Raw genomic sequence first — 17,349 nt, 5'->3', positions numbered from 1 at the left:
TGTCAGTATTTTGAAAGTTGTGGCCTCAATATCCCCCCGAAATGTCTGAAATTTGGTATTTAGTTTTCGTTAGGGATAAAAAAACTTTCCACCAGAAATTTGTAGGTATAGGTCAACGTCTTCATATAGCCACCATAGTATGGTACCTCCCTATTTGAAATATTTTCAGGGTTTTAGCCTTACTTATATCGTAGGGGATATAAAATTTTCCACCTGAAATTTTTCGGCATAGGTCAATGTTTTAATATAGTCCCCACAGAACGGTTCCATCCGATTTTCGGTATTTTGAATGTTGTGGCCTCAATATCCCCCCGAAATGTCTGAAATTTGATATTTATTCTTCGATGAGGGTATAAAACTTTCTATCTAATAAAACTTTCTATAGGTTCACGTCTTTATATAGTCCCCATAGAACGGTACCTTCCGGAAGTCGGTATTTTGAAGGTTGTGGCCTCAATATCCCCCCGAAACGGTTGAAATTTTTTATTTAGTCTTCGTTGGGTGAATAAAACTTTCCAGTATAGGTCTTTATATAGCCCCCATAGAACGATACTCACGGACTTTCGATATTTTGAAAGTTTAAGCCCGGGGTACAAAACATTACAGCAGGTACATAACATTCCTTGCAAAAAATTATACAGCATACGTCTACGTTTTGCCAAAGATCCAATGTAAGTTTACCACCTAATTTATAATTTTTTTGAAGACTTTAATCATATTTTCCTATCGAATTGGTTGTTATTTGGAATTTTGTGTAATTAACTGTCAGCGAAATCGGGAATACATACTGTGTTTGGTACATCAAAAATACATAAAATTTGCCGAAAATATAAATGGGAGTTATATCCATATCTGAAACGATCCTCACCAAAAATAAAAAATATCTTTCCCAATTTTCAGACGACTTCGATAATAAATGCATCCTGTACGTGGTGCTCCCGATATCGAGAGTTAAAGAATTTGGTTCAAACTGTGGGTATAGTAATATTTTGTCCAAACTTAGTTTAAGTTCGAAGATAAGCAGTATCGGTACACTCATTCGGGTACCTCCCAAACAAAAGTTAAATTTTTTTCTGTAAAATGGTGTGAACGATAACTCTCGAAGGGCGCAATTGATTTGGTCCACATCGTATTATTTTCTCCACATATAGATCGCCATCGGCAAACTCCATCGATTACCTCCCACACAAAGTTCGCAAAAAGTGAAGTTTAACAGCTCCTCTCCGATTGTTTTTAAATTTGTTTCAGAAGGTTGTCCTTGTGGCCCCTTAACACGGTAAAATTTTTTTCGTGGGCAAAATCTAAAGTCCGGAGACGACGGCCTAGAAGCTCCAAAAAACCCCTCACGCACCAACAAAAATGGCAAAGCCGCAAAATAACTTCTAATTGGTCCAAGCATTGCACATCGTATCATTTCATACAGTTATGTATCAGGTTGGAGTATGGGCTATATCGGTCCACTCCTTGAGGACTTCCCACCCAAAATTCGGAAAAGTTGAAGACTCGCGTCGGATCATTTTGAATTTTTTTTGTTTTCACGGTCCCTGTTATAACGGAACAATTTTTTTCCAGGGTAAGTCCATACTTCCTGAGATAATGGCCCAAAAAGTTTGCTTACTAAAAAGTGTTGGTCCATGTCGATGTTGCCACGTATTTAGAGGCAAATCCTTGATACAGAGTAAATATAAATTTTATATACGGCATAATTATTGTGTTTGCTTATGTTGTTGTTCAGAGGCTGAGGCTATATCTTCGTCAGCACAGCTTACTTGCTTTAAAATAAAAATTCGTCTTCAGGATTTTCGCAAGTACCAAATGCTTTGATCCACATAAGAATACGGGTAGTATCAGTTCTAGGAATATGGTGAGAGATTGCTTGGTTTTCGAACTGCCTCGTTTGCCATTAAACTCATATTTTATCTTTTAACTGTGAACTGCATATCAGTTATTGTCAACCTCACGCCGAACAGTGGTTTAGAAAACGACTTTCCTGAGCAAAACGCCAATTTTTTGTCGTCACCGATTGTTAATTGTTATTTGGGATTCGATAGTAAACATATTAAACATATGGCGTTCTCATAAAATTTTTTTTTTCGCAATTTTGAAAAATAAGTCATTTTTTCCAAAAGATTTTTTTTTAACTTATTGTATTTTTATGGTTTGTTTACTTTAACCTTTTTAAGTAATTAGAAAATAGGAAAAACTCAAAAAAACTCATATTTTGTTGCAAAATATGAAAAAAACTCAAATTTTTAATTTTGTCCTAGAATTCCTCAACAACTACTAGACCGAATTTAAATATTTGTAATGAATCGCAAGGCTAATTATGTTATCTATCTGTGTTATTATGAAAATATCTCTATCCGTTCAAAAGTTACAGAGTTTTGAAAAAACGATCCTGAACCACTGAAGAAATTATTATATCCTGCATTCCCAAAGTCCCCAAGAACTCATTTTACTAATATTATTGTATTTTACTAATATTATTGCAACTCGAAAACAACGTAATGACCATTTCAAGGCATTCCGTCACATACTATTTATCATTTCCCACTACAGATTTCAATCGTTCTTTGCTTACATTTACACCCAAAGATTAATGTTGGCACCTGCAACCATAGCCTACAGGGTCTGCATATTGAGAACGCCTACAATTTATTTTGAATGTTCAAAGTTTTGTCCCAGTTCGCAAGAAATATTTGTTGATATAAACAAAAAAGCAACAACAGGAATAACAACAAACAAAAGAAAACATCAAATGTAATTGTCACTTACCATGCAAGGGTGCAATGAAACATTGTGACAATTTATTATTGTTACTTCCAATTGAAGGCAAATGTTGACAGCACAAAAAACGCACATACACTCACACACACTCATCATCAACTACAAAAACTACCAAAGTATGTTCGTTTTGTAAATTCTGTCAAAGGACAAATGTTTTATAGAATTTACATTCATATATTACGTACAAACATACATGCATACATATGAATATGAACATAACGAATAAATTCCATTGCTACAACACCCTGCCTTTCATGTGCAATTCGTTTTTTATACCCTCCACCATAGTATGGAGGGTATATTAAGTTTGTTTTTCCGTTTGTAACGCATTGAAATACTCATTTGCGACCCTATAAAGTATATATATTCTTGATCAGGGTAAAATTCTGAGTCGATCTGAGCACGTCCGTCCGTCCGTCCGTCCGTCTGTGGTAATCACTCTAGCATCCACAAAAATGGAGATAGAACGCTGAAATTTTGGGAAAATACGTCTTTTGTTTGCAGGCAGGTCAAGTTCGATGATGGGCTATATCGGTCCACGTTTTGGTATAGCCCCCATATAACGGTACCCCCCGATTTACGGTATTTTGCCGTTTTTAGCTACATTTTCAGACCGATTTAGCTATAATTTGACATTTAGGGTTCTTAAGTGTCAATAAATTTATATAACAAAAGTTGTGGACATCGGTCCACGTTTTGGTATAGCCCCCATATAACGGTACCCCCCGATTTACGGTATTTTGCTGTTTTTAGCTACATTTTCAGACTGATTTAGCTATAATTTGACATTTAGGGTTCTTAAGTGTCAATAAACGTATATAACAAAAGTTGTGGACATAGGTCCACGTTTTGGTATAGCCCCCATATAACGGTACCCCCCGATTTACGGTATTTTGCCGTTTTTAGCTACATTTTCAGACCGATTTAGCTATAATTTGACATTTAGGGTTCTTAAGTGTCAATAAATTTATATAACAAAAGTTGTGGACATAGGTCCACGTTTTGGTATAGCCCCCATATAACGGTACCCCCCCGATTTACGGTATTTTGCTGTTTTAAGCTACATTTTCAGACCGATTTAGCTGTAATTTGACATGTAGGGTTCTTAAGTGTCAATAAACTTATATAACAAAAGTTGTGGACATAGGTCCACGTTCTGGTATAGCCCCCATATAACGGTACCCCCGAATTACGGTATTTTGCCGTTTTTAGCTACATTTTCAGACCGATTTAACTATAATTTGACATTTAAGGTTCTTAAGTGCCAATAAATTTATATAACAAAAGTTGTGGACATCGGTCCACGTTTTGGTATAGCCCCATATAACGGTACCCCCCGATTTACGGTATTTTGCTGCTTTTAGCTACATTTTCAGACCGATTTTGCTATAATTTGACATTTAGGGTTCTTAAGTGTCAATAAACTTATATAACAAAAGTTGTGGACATAGGTCCACGTTTTGGTATAGGCCCCATATAACGGTACCATCGATTTATGGCATTTTGACCTTTTTAGTTACATTTTCAGACCGATTTAGCTATAAATTGACATTTAGGGTTTTCGGTATTTTTAGAATTTTACCTACAAGTTTTACCGAAATATCTGTAATTTGAACATTTGACAGTTGAAATTCTTAGTGGTCACCACACCTCTCCACCAAAAATTGTCAAGAAAGGTCGATGTATTGATAAAGCCCCCATATAACGGTACCTCCCGATTTTCAGTAATTTGATGATTTTAGCTACAATACTAAACCGAACTAGCAGTAATTTGACATTTGAAGTTCTTAGTGGTCACAACACCTCTCCATCAAAAATTGTCAACATAACTCCATGTTCGGATATAGCTCCCATATAACGGTACCTCCCAATTTTTAATAATTTGGCAATTTTATCTACAATTTTTAACCGAACTAACTGTAATTTGACATTTGAAGGTTGTAGTGGTCACCACACATCTGCATCAACAATTTTCAACATAGCCCCAATATAACGATACTTCCCGATTTTCGGTACTTTGAGAATTTTACTTAAAACGTTTAACCGAACGTAGGTCCATGTTTTGGTATAGCCCCAAAACAAACCTCCCGATTTTCCGTACCTTAGCTTTATTTTTTGGACGAACTTTTTGTAATTTGAAATTTAAAATCCAACAAAAATTCTGCAACAAAAATGGTTCATTTAAGTTCATATTTTCGTGTAGCCCACATACCCCCGAACTAGCTGTTAATGACATTTGAAGTTCCCACGTTATGTACAGATTTTCGGTATTTTGAGGATTCTAGCTACAATTTTTAACAGTTATTTGACATTGAAGGCTCCCATCAAAAACTGTCAACATAGCTCCATGTTTTGTAATAACCTCTATATAACGGCACCTCCCAATCTCTAGCCCACCAAAAATTTTCAACATATATAGTTAGATATAGGCACAGGAATGAAAACTAATTATTCCATTTTAGTTCAGAATATTTTATGGTGGAGGGTATGAAAAGTTCGGCCCGGCCGAACTTAACGCTTTTTTACTTGTTTTTCTATCAAACCATACCGAAACATTGAATACTGCAGTTAATTTTTCTTTCTTTTTTCTTTCCATTCTTTTTACGGCAAAACAAAAGAAGAAAAACACATCGTTTATCCTATCCCATCTAGTTTTGTAGTGACAGTAATATTAAACGTTCAGTACGTCGTTTTCTTGTTACCATATCTTTGTTATGCTTATAAGGAAATTTATTGGTAAAATTTATACTATAGTCGGTGGGTGTGAACTTAAGTGCTGGAGGATTATTGCGTGGCACACATTTATGGTTTGGAATTCTTAGTAGGTTTCAGTATCCACAATATAAGAGATGCCGTCCGTCAAGATAGTAGAACGCATTGCTTCTGTTTCCCAGATAGATATGTACAGTAGGGTTATGACTTTTTTACAATCTCGTATCGCTGTATCATATTTTGATAAGTTTTTATTTAAGATTAGAAAAGATTTTAATTATAAAGTGATTCGATTAAAAAGCTCCCGCACAAATTTGACAAATTTTAAAGTCACTATAAACAGATATATAAGTTTCGAAGGGTGCCAACGTGGTGCAATGGTATGCACACCCGCCTTGCACGCTGAAGGTCGGGTTCAATTCTCCTGCCAGGCATCATCAAATTTTTTTAATGGTGGCAAAATACCCCTCGGTAATGTTGATGACATTACCTGAGTATTTCAGTCATGTAAAACTTCTCTAGAAGTGATGTTTTAAGACACAACGTTCGGACTTGGCGATAAACAGTAGGTCCCATATAATTGAGCTAATGTGAATCGGGGTGCACTAGAGCGGTTTTAAAAAATCGATGTCGGATTTTTTGTGTTTAGTTTTCTTAAAAATTAAGATTGCCAAAGTTTGAGCTCAATCGGAATATATTGAGACGTGCCACTGGGGCCTCAATGTTTCCATGGGACCCGATATTCAAAATTTTTTTGGGATTACTTGTTTAGCCACTACAAAGAACTGGTAAACTGTTTTCATCGATTGGACAATAAATGTGGCCTGTAGAGCGATTTCTTTAAAATTCGCCTTTGGTCCCATACAAATTTGTATAGGGCCCATGGAAATTTTAAGGCCCCATTGGAACGTCTTAATATATTCCTATTGAGCTCGAACTTCGGGTGCCGAATAAAAAAATCCCACATCGATGTTTTCCCTTTGAGTTAAAACCAGGGTGCACTCATTGATATGAGAGATGTCTCCCTTGTCCCATCTGGGATGTTTGTGGGACAATTATTATTATTATTATTATTATTATTATTATTATTATTATTATTATTATTATTATTATTATTATTATTATTATTATTATTATTATTATTATTATTATTATTATTATTATTATTATCATTATTATTATTATTATTATTATTATTATTATTATTATTATTATTATTATTATTATTATTATTATTATTATTATTATTATTATTATTATTATTATTATTATTATTATTATTATTATTATTATTATTATTATTATTATTATTATTATTATTATTATTATTATTATTATTATTATTATTATTATTATTATTATTATTATTATTATTATTATTATTATTATTATTATTATTATTATTATTATTATTATTATTATTATTATTATTATTATTATTATTATTATTATTATTATTATTATTATTATTATTATTATTATTATTATTATTATTATTATTATTATTATTATTATTATTATTATTATTATTATTATTATTATTATTATTATTATTATTATTATTATTATTATTATTATTATTATTATTATTATTATTATTATTATTATTATTATTATTATTATTATTATTATTATTATTATTATTATTATTATTATTATTATTATTATTATTATTATTATTATGATTATTATCATTATTATTATTATTATTATTATTATTGTTATTATTATTATTATTATTATTATTATTATTATTATTATTATTATTATTATTATTATTATTATTATTATTATTATTATTATTATTATTATTATTATTATTATTATTATTATTATTATTATTATTATTATTATTATTATTATTATTATTATTATTATTATTATTATTATTATTATTATTATTATTATTATTATTATTATTATTATTATTATTATTATTATTATTATTATTATTATTATTATTATTATTATTATTATTATTATTATTATTATTATTATTATTATTATTATTATTATTATTATTATTATTATTATTATTATTATTATTATTATTATTATTATTATTATTATTATTATTATTATTATTATTATTATTATTATTATTATTATTATTATTATTATTATTATTATTATTATTATTATTATTATTATTATTATTATTATTATTATTATTATTATTATTATTATTATTATTATTATTATTATTATTATTATTATTATTATTATTATTATTATTATTATTATTATTATTATTATTATTATTATTATTATTATTATTATTATTATTATTATTATTATTATTATTATTATTATTATTATTATTATTATTATTATTATTATTATTATTATTATTATTATTATTATTATTATTATTATTATTATTATTATTATTATTATTATTATTATTATTATTATTATTATTATTATTATTATTATTATTATTATTATTATTATTATTATTATTATTATTATTATTATTATTATTATTATTATTATTATTATTATTATTATTATTATTATTATTATTATTATTATTATTATTATTATTATTATTATTATTATTATTATTATTATTATTATTATTATTATTATTATTATTATTATTATTATTATTATTATTATTATTATTATTATTATTATTATTATTATTATTATTATTATTATTATTATTATTATTATTATTATTATTATTATTATTATTATTATTATTATTATTATTATTATTATTATTATTATTATTATTATTATTATTATTATTATTATTATTATTATTATTATTATTATTATTATTATTATTATTATTATTATTATTATTATTATTATTATTATTATTATTATTATTATTATTATTATTATTATTATTATTATTATTATTATTATTATTATTATGCAAACTCCCTTCAATTACATCTACTGTATTCAGATTGATCTGATGAAATACTCCCGTGCATTATCCACTGAATTTAAACTGAATGTAGATATTTTAATATGGCAATACTGCAAAATAGAGCCCAACAACAACAAAACAGTTGTTTACAAGCAATTAGTTGTTTCGTAAATGGAAAAACTCTCGTATGTCAGGGTAAAATAAAATGCAGTTCTTAATGCAAATTAACGCTGCCGCCTGTCTAGGGTATAAGACTCCCTTTAGATTTGTAAAAACTCTCTGCAGGTCAGAGATTTCGTCGTATTAAAGGACTACCTTCTGATCGTCTATAAAGATGCCCTTCTTGGTAGTTTCTAAACACTTTCTTTTGATCGTCCATAATTACGTCCTTTTTGGTCACCTGTAAAGATTCACTTCTGATATTCAATAAAAAATTGCTTATTAAGAATCATGCTGCTATAAAGGCTCCCTTCTGGTCCCAAATAAAAAAGTCCTTTTGCTCGTCTCTGTATATATATATATATATATATATATATATATATATGTCCTTCGTTCATAAAGTCTATATTCACATGACTCAAGACTATCATGCGTTTCGTAACACTCTCCATAACGTATATACATATGTATGTATGTACCTCCACAAAAGCTTTAAGATTTAAATCTTAAGAAAATGTACAAACGCGCGGTAGGAAACCCAAGTAACAAATGACATATGGTAATTTTTGAAAATAGTTTATAGTTATGCTTTGGCACAGAAATGCACATACTCGTCTTATATGCATATTATGCATCTATGTATGTATGTACGAATGTACGTCTCTACATTGAAATATTTTCATGATAGATGTTTGTTCATGTCCTGACTATGAATGTTTTCTAAGAAATATCACAGGATAAGAAGTTATAGACGCAAAAACATTTTCTTCAGAAATACCAAAATATAGGTCAAGGAATATTTCGCCGGAGAGAGAAAGACGAAACGAAAGGATGACAAGCACAAGCTGAGTAATGCTAGAAAATATTTTTGCATAACAATTGAATATGTCAACATTATTATAGCTGTTTGCGGAACAATTCTCTGTAATCAGAGAGCGAACTTATGTTCAACATGGAAACTTGGGTATATTAATGGGCAAAGGGGACAAATTGTATGGACGATTAAAGAAATTATTTTGCAAACATTGTGGGCATACATATTTGTATATACGGAGATGCGATTGTGGATAAAAAAATTATATTTTTAAAAGGAATCCATTTGAAAATATCAAGATTAACATCTACGGTCCTCCAAAAACTTTATTACAAGTCCTAGTTTGGAGGATATTAATAGGGTGTAGGTAAAAATATTTTAGAAAGCTAAGTTGTGTGTCCTTTAGAGTCACCAAATAACCCCATTTGGTATTTTCTTTGGATTCTCTTTTAAAACTTAACAAGTAAGAACGGCGTTAAGATCGGCCGGGCCAAAATTTTATACCTTCCACCACGAGCTGTACTAAAGTGAATAGGAACACTTGGTTTACTTTCGTTTATAAAAGTACTAAGTTCTTCCTCTTTCTTCTCTTCCTCTAAAAGGGCTCATATTAGGCGCCATAGTAGTTATTTCCAAAACATGGACCAACATTTACAAAATTGGAAAACTCGTTCGAAGAGGGATATATAAAGGATATTGAGGCCACAACCTTCAAAATACCGAAAAGCGTGAGGTACCGCTGTACGGGGGACATGTGAAGGCGTGGACGTATACCGACGAATTTCACATGGAAAGCTGTATACCCCCAACGAATAATAAATAAACGCCAAATTTCAGCTATTTCAGTGCGATATTGAACACAATACCTTCAAAATACCAAAAATCGGGAGGTACCGTTCTATGGAGGTACCGTACGTGGATACATATCGACAAATTTCAGGTGGAAAATTGTATACCCCCAGCGAAGTCTAAGCAACAAATTTCAGCCATTTCGGTGGATCACAACCTTCAAAATACCGAAAATCGGGTGGTTCCGTTCTATGGGGGCTATATGAAGGCATGGACCTATATTGACAAATTTCATGCGGAAAGTTTTTTACCCCTAAAGAAGAATAAATACCAATTTTCAACCATTTCGGTGTGTAATGGGCTAACATCTTCAAAAGTACCGAAAATCGGGTAGTTCTGTTCTATGGGGGCTGTACGAAGGCATGGAACTATATATACAAATTTTAGTTCGAAATTTGTATACCCCTCACGAAGACAAAATACTAAATTTCAACCTTTTTGGTGTGATAATCATGCTAAAATCTTCAAAATATGCGGGCTATATGAATTATGCCCTCCATATTATGGTAGATGGTGTTAAAACAGTTGTTTTCGGGCAGCAAAAATCTCTTATTTTTAATTAACTTAGTAGAATTTTGATATTTTATGAATCACATTTTCCTTTAAACTTGCTGTTAATCACCCGTTTTTTCTTCCTTTCTTCTCTCCTACAGATGTCAATGCAAAAATTAACCGATGCCACAAATTCCGGTTATGTCAGCTCAGAAGAAACAGATTCGCTCTTAGTCTCGCAAACACCCAAATGCAAGTCTTCGGTATTAAGACAACTCAAAATGAATTCAGCTAATGGACCAACAACGAATAACATGACTTCCACAGCGTCACAAAAGCCCACACTGATACGGCAAGATCGAACTTCCACATATCTAACAAGTCCCCAGTTATCACAGCAAACCCGTTTGGGTTCGGACGATAGTGATCGGGATGGCAGTAGTAGTTGCCGCATAGCAGATGAAGATGTTGAACAGGGCCTGCGGACAGCAACAGTGCCTGATATTGAAGTATATCAAGAGGACCAAGATTACAATCAGAATCATCAACAACAACAACAGCATCAACAGCAGTTGTCTTCATCAGCCCCCACAACCTCCATACAAACACAACAACATCAGCAGCAGCAGCAACAACAACAGCACCAGCCCAATAAGCTGCAACAACAACCGACCATATCAATAACGAATTTAAACAACTCGTATCCGGATAACAATGCGAGCACCACTAACTTGGGAACATCCTCATATCAGAATCTTTCTTTATCAAATCCATTGTCTCCGAGTGCCCAAAATCGTTGTCGTGCCTGCAGAAACTGCAGCCGACGTGCCTCAACCACACCCATATCGACCACAGGTGGTCACATGGATCGTTCAACTTCACGTGATAGTGTTAAAAGTGCCTTTCAACAAGGAAATCTGGGTGGTTCCCTAGTCGTCTATGGCGGTTCCAATAATGCCCTGCCTCATAATGTACCGCCCGTCTTGGTTACATCCTCGCCGACAAATGGTTCACGTATCATTCGTCAAAGTTCACAGCCAGAATCGAGCACAAGCGGAGTTTGTTGTGGAGCTCATAGCACGTGTGGTCATTCTCATACCGTGCCTAATGTTTCGCTCAAACAGCTGCGTTCAACTGAAACTGATGGTATAGCAGGTATTGCTGCAGATTCGTTGAGAATTAATGGTGGCATGAGACCCTTCAAACAGGTGAGTCGTTGAAAACTATTTTTTCTGCCATACTTTTGTTTCAACTCTTTTTTTCAATTCTCCAACCAATCTAAAGTCCCCCTACCCAAGAAAAAGTGAATGTACAATATGTTCTACCCTGGTAATGTGATAAATATCCCGAAATTTATTTTCTATAATGCGTGAATGAAAATGTGTCCTTCAGCAATATTTTTTATCTTTTTCCCAGCACACCATAAATACGGCATTTTTATTTGATTTTTGTTTTAAAAACCAAATTTCAGATGTAATTTGAAGAGTTAAGTCTATAGCTATAAAGTATTTATTTCAAATCCTTATTGGGAGCCAGTTATTCGGGTTTTTTACAGTGCTTTATTTAACTTGCTTTGGTGTCTGTTTAGTTCAAATCTAGTAACTCATTTTCCACAGAGTAGCAGTTGACCAATCGAACTAAAACTTTGCACACTTTTTAGATTTGGATGACAATACATGAATTTGAAACCAATACCACTAATATGGATTATTTTTTTCCGATTTCACGTATTTTGAGGATCTTATCTTCATATTTACTGCGATGCCAGTAATTTGGCATTTGGGGTTCCCTGTGGTACAGAAACTTCCTCCCAAAAATTGTGAAAATATTCTATGGTTCAAGTTTTGGTTTAGCCTCAATATAGCGGTACCACCCGATTTCAGGTATTTTGAAGTTTTTATTTAGATTTTCGGCCTAATTGGCTCTAATTTGGATTTGGAGTTCCGTTGAAGGTGGAAAAAGGAAGTTAAGAGGGGGATATTCGCAGGAGGTTGTTCGGAGGTTCGGTGGAGTAGTGGAGTAATTATTCCGAAGTTTGGAAGAGGTTGTTCGGAATTGTAAAACCTATTTACTAAAAATTCAAGATAATTAAAAAAATTAAGATGGAGTGTTTATTCATAAATGCACTGAAAACTAGAAAATAATTTTTCTCTTAGCCTCAATAAATATATTCTTCTTCATGATGGGATCTCTCATATAAAACGCTTGCATTTTAATTAAAAATGATGACAAAATTAAATGATAATAAACGGCAAGCGTTTTATTTGAGAGATCCCATCATGAAGAAGAATATACTTATTGAGGCTAAGGGAAAAATTATTTTCAAGTTTTTAGTGCGTTTATAAATAAAACAATGTAACTTAATTTTTTAATTATTTTTTTATTTTTAAATTACTTCTATTTGGAATAGTATTGGGTAGTTCACTGAAAAGAGGATAGGTATTGGAACCCAAGCCAGTTTTTCAAAAAAGTGGGAAAGTTGAGCGGAGTAGACTTCTGATATATGTATGTTATGTCTGCAACTCTTACACGTCCAGTATACATACTATGTTCCCACACTTTTGCTGTTGTATAAAAACGTATATGGACTACATATGTCTGCCCAATGAATGGTCCAAACCAGTCATCCGAAGGCTGACTACCATATTTTTGAAAGTGGGACCTAAGATATTCTTCATTCCAACTACATGGCCGACTTGTATGCAGCAGGGTGTATGCAAGTAGGGTGGTTTTTGGTACCAAAATATATACGAGTATATTGTGACACTTTGAAGGGAGATCAGTAGTCCCATATTATTGAGCTAATATGAATCGGTGTGCACTAGGGCGGCACAAAAACAACGACTAAAAAATTAAATTTTTACATTTGATCCAAAAACTTTATGTATGACATTTTATAGCGATCGGTTAACGTTAGCCCGTGCTACCAGAGAGATCTTACTGTCACATTTTTTTTGTAGGACTGGTAAAAAATGTTTATCGATAGGTCTATGAATGCGGATTTTAGAGAATTTTGATGAAAATTCACATTTGGCCCCATACAAATTATTATGGAAACCAAGGTCCCTCTGGTGGCAAGGGTTAACGTTAACATAAAATTTCAAATATAAGGTTTTTGGATCAAATGGAAAAATTTTGGGGTTAGGCGTTTAAATAAAATTTTTTTGATGCTTTTTGTGCACTCGTCGATATGAAATAAGTCTCTCCTGGACCTTTCGGGGTATAGTCGAATCTTGCCTGTCATGGGTCTAACAGTATTTATGGAGTTAAAATCTCGGAGCCGTCTTGTTAAAGTATTTTCTTTCGAACCTGAACACAAGTTGACTTCTTTCTCTTTCAGCTATACCATAGCTGTTTTAGGTGTTTTCTATGATATGAGACCTACTGTTTATCGCCCAGTCCGAACCGCGTGTCTTAAGACACCACTTGTAGATAAGTTGTACATGGCTGAAATACTCGGGAAATGTCGCCAACATTACTGAGAGGTATTTTGCCACCGCTGAAAATGTGATGTTGCCTGGCATGCAAGGTAGTTGTGGCAATGGTATGCACATAATTAATTGATATTTTTGCATAATTTTTTATTGATATAATTTGCGTAAAAGGAGAGATCAAGAGTGAGTTTTCAAGTTTCGTGTTCGTAATTTGTGGAATTTAAAATGTGGACTAACAAATTTGTTTGAATAATTTTTCCCACAATGATGTTTGACCTTGTTTAAATAGTTAGAACAAATGAAAAACTCAAAAACACTCATATTTTGATGCAAAATATAAAAAAACTAAATTTTTAAATTTCGACCTTGAATTCCTCTGAAACTACTAGACCGAATCCGAATGTTTCTAATGCATTGAAAAAACTGATTATGTTATCTGTCGAACAAATGAAAATATCCCTATCTGTTCAAAAGATGCACAGTTTTCACCAGGAAACCCCGATTCTGAACCACTGTGCGACGTGCAGTTTGATTAAAATTGTTAATGGACGGACAGACAGACGGACACACGTCTCAAAATCGCTTTACCACCTCGAGATATACATTTTCGTATATCACATGTGGGGTCTACGGCGTATATTTCGCGGTGTTACATGAATTTTTGGAAAAAAAAACTTATAACATCCATTCCACATTGTGGTGTAGGGTATAAGTAGGGTGCAACGGAGGTACCCCATCCCCTCCGAAATTCATCTAAATATATTTTCTATTTTCAACATTGTTTTGATTTCATGAAAATCCCTTCGGTAGATGTAAAATATTTAAAAAGTATGCGTGGTCGGATTCTTAGGTCCCAAATAAGTACGTAAGATCGGAGACACAACAACCACTATCTCGCAAATTAATTTTCAAATCGTTACATTCGTAGTGTTTGCAAATATATCGTTTTGAAATAATAGAGCATAGGAAAGGTACTCGCATCCTCAGAAATATAAATATATCGTAAACTGGATTCTAGGAAATTAGAAGGCGGACACTTTACATTACATGACAAAAGCCTGTCAAGGTTAATAGTGAGTAAAACGCATTTTTAGCTTCTCCTACTCTTCAATTACATCTGAAATTGGTACATTTTTATATGAAAATCTATAAAAAATATTTATTAAATGTTATTTCATTTCGATTCATGTCAATGTTTTATAAATTACTGTACAACATTATTAATTTAGCTTCAACTCTTTAAATACTGTCCCCAAAATTTTAACAAATTACCTGAATACCCCCAATAGCACAAAGTTAAACATAAAAACAAAAAAAAAACATTGTAAATACCATGGCAATTACCATGTAAATGTCCTCCTATTAAACAAACAAGCAAAAGAAAAAGTTTTATATTATTATTTACTACACAATTGGATCCTCTCGTCCCATGTTAAATGGCTTGCAATACACACAAATTTACTACCAACATTGCTAACTTTTCTAATTTTACTTACTACATACAACATTAAGTTTAACTTTCTTAACATTTTAACGAACATTTAACAACACATTTAACTTAACTTAAAACATATTTTCCTTTAGGGTGTCCTTCTAATGCCTCGTACATTGTCCGAAAGCCGAAAATTGCGTCTTAGAAGAGCTTTTACTGAGGCCACACATGAATCACTGCAATGCTCGAAAATGGTATTTAAATTTTGAGTAACAAAACTAAACACCCCGTTAAGTTAACCAACTCCCCCTTAGTCCAAATAGTGAAACACCAAACCCCGATGATTAATTAATATTCCCCATATTTTGAAGAACGTTGTTAGATGCAAGCACTGTTTTTTTTTCTGGCGCTCCTCCTTCACTCCTCTTAGATATGCATATCACAAATTAAAAACAAAACAAAATGCTTTGTATTTACCTATGCTTTTTGGATTTAAAATTAAAAAAAAAATCTCACAACAATACTGTACAGCGAATGTAAAGAAATACGTAATTAAATATTTCTTATACATATATAATCGTGTATTCGAATTCGAAATATGTGAAGATTTTTGATGTTTCGTTAGAATGGACTGGCTGTCATTCAGTTTGAGAAAACAAAAATTTAATTGGATGCCATAACCTTTTACCATTTCTTAACACATCATCTTTTTAGATTTCAGATTGGAATACAGCGTCTATTTAGAATTAAGAAATATGATTTATTTACCGGAAATTTATGTTATTTCAAGTTCGATTTGTTGAGAATTGAGAATTTATTAAATTCTGCACAAGACTTACTAGTTTTTTCACGCCGTTGCAAATTATTTTACCGTTTATCCTAATTACATTTGATACTCTTTTGATTGATAAAACTTGCTTTAGCTAATGATGACCAAAACAGTATAAAAATACTAATTTAAGTATTAAACACACAAACATTTAGTGAGCTTCAAAATAAACTTTAAACCTACCATTAAATTTTAAATAGCATTATAACATCGATAATGAAAATGCAGAAAAATGATGCCTTTTAAGATGATGTTTAGTTTAGATGACTAAACAAGTAGGAGAGGCCTTTAGTCGGACGGGGCCGACCATGTGATATCCTACACAACTACCTCTGGGTATTAGTTTTTCAAGGAATTTCTTTTATATGATTGCGATATATTTAAGCAGTCATGACATACATACATAAGTTGATATACACGATAACATACCAGAGATATAGCACAAACATACATACACCGTCATTACTGGAAACCTAAGACTTTTCCTTAAAATTAAAAAATAAATTAAAAATTAATTTTCCTTAAAAAAATTAAAATTTTCATTAAAAAATATCAAAATACACAATAAAAAAACTACCAATATTTCCAGGCCCTGTACATCATTGTAATTAGTATCATTTAAAAAAACTGGAAACTTCTCTATTATGATTTCCAAACTTATTGAGCCATTATAAACAAACGAATAAACTGAAGGAACTCCAATCCCAAGGCAGCGGGTTATTTCGTACCGGATTGACCCGAAACTATAGTGTTTCGGCCAGCGGCTGTCACCCCCAGCGTACGTAAAAATACTTTATGAAACATTTACAATGTTTTCGTTTCGTATTTTCCATATGAACAATACAAAACGAAACATAACCCACGTTCACCGAACTCGCTGTTTAGTTTTGTTTTGTTTACAAAACGAATAGCGAAAAGATCTCAATTCCACAACAACATATAGAAAACGAAAAA

The 17,349-nt window shown here is 31.6% G+C and overlaps 1 protein-coding gene across 35 annotated transcripts in view; it reads left to right on the top strand.

Annotated features, from left to right (window-relative positions):
• Positions 1–17,349, top strand: part of SK (small conductance calcium-activated potassium channel) — an 877,735-nt gene that overhangs the window by 350,471 nt on the left and 509,915 nt on the right. For 26 of the 35 annotated variants that reach the window (XM_073973813.1, XM_073973803.1, XM_073973796.1 and 23 more), the window contains 2 exons: positions 10,862–11,908; positions 15,719–15,820. In XM_073973813.1, the coding sequence (XP_073829914.1) occupies positions 10,862–11,908; positions 15,719–15,820 (1,149 nt within the window). The remainder of the gene's footprint in view (positions 1–10,861; positions 11,909–15,718; positions 15,821–17,349) is intronic. The other 9 variants (XM_073973810.1, XM_073973808.1, XM_073973827.1 and 6 more) reach the window with 1 other exon arrangement.

This window comes from Musca autumnalis, unplaced genomic scaffold, assembly GCF_047663935.1.
Source record: "Musca autumnalis isolate F117 unplaced genomic scaffold, ASM4766393v1 scaffold_3, whole genome shotgun sequence".
In the NCBI taxonomy this organism is placed as follows: Eukaryota; Metazoa; Arthropoda; class Insecta; order Diptera; family Muscidae; genus Musca; species Musca autumnalis.
Note: the sequence above shows the minus strand (reverse complement) of the source record. Positions and strands in the feature narration are given on the sequence as shown.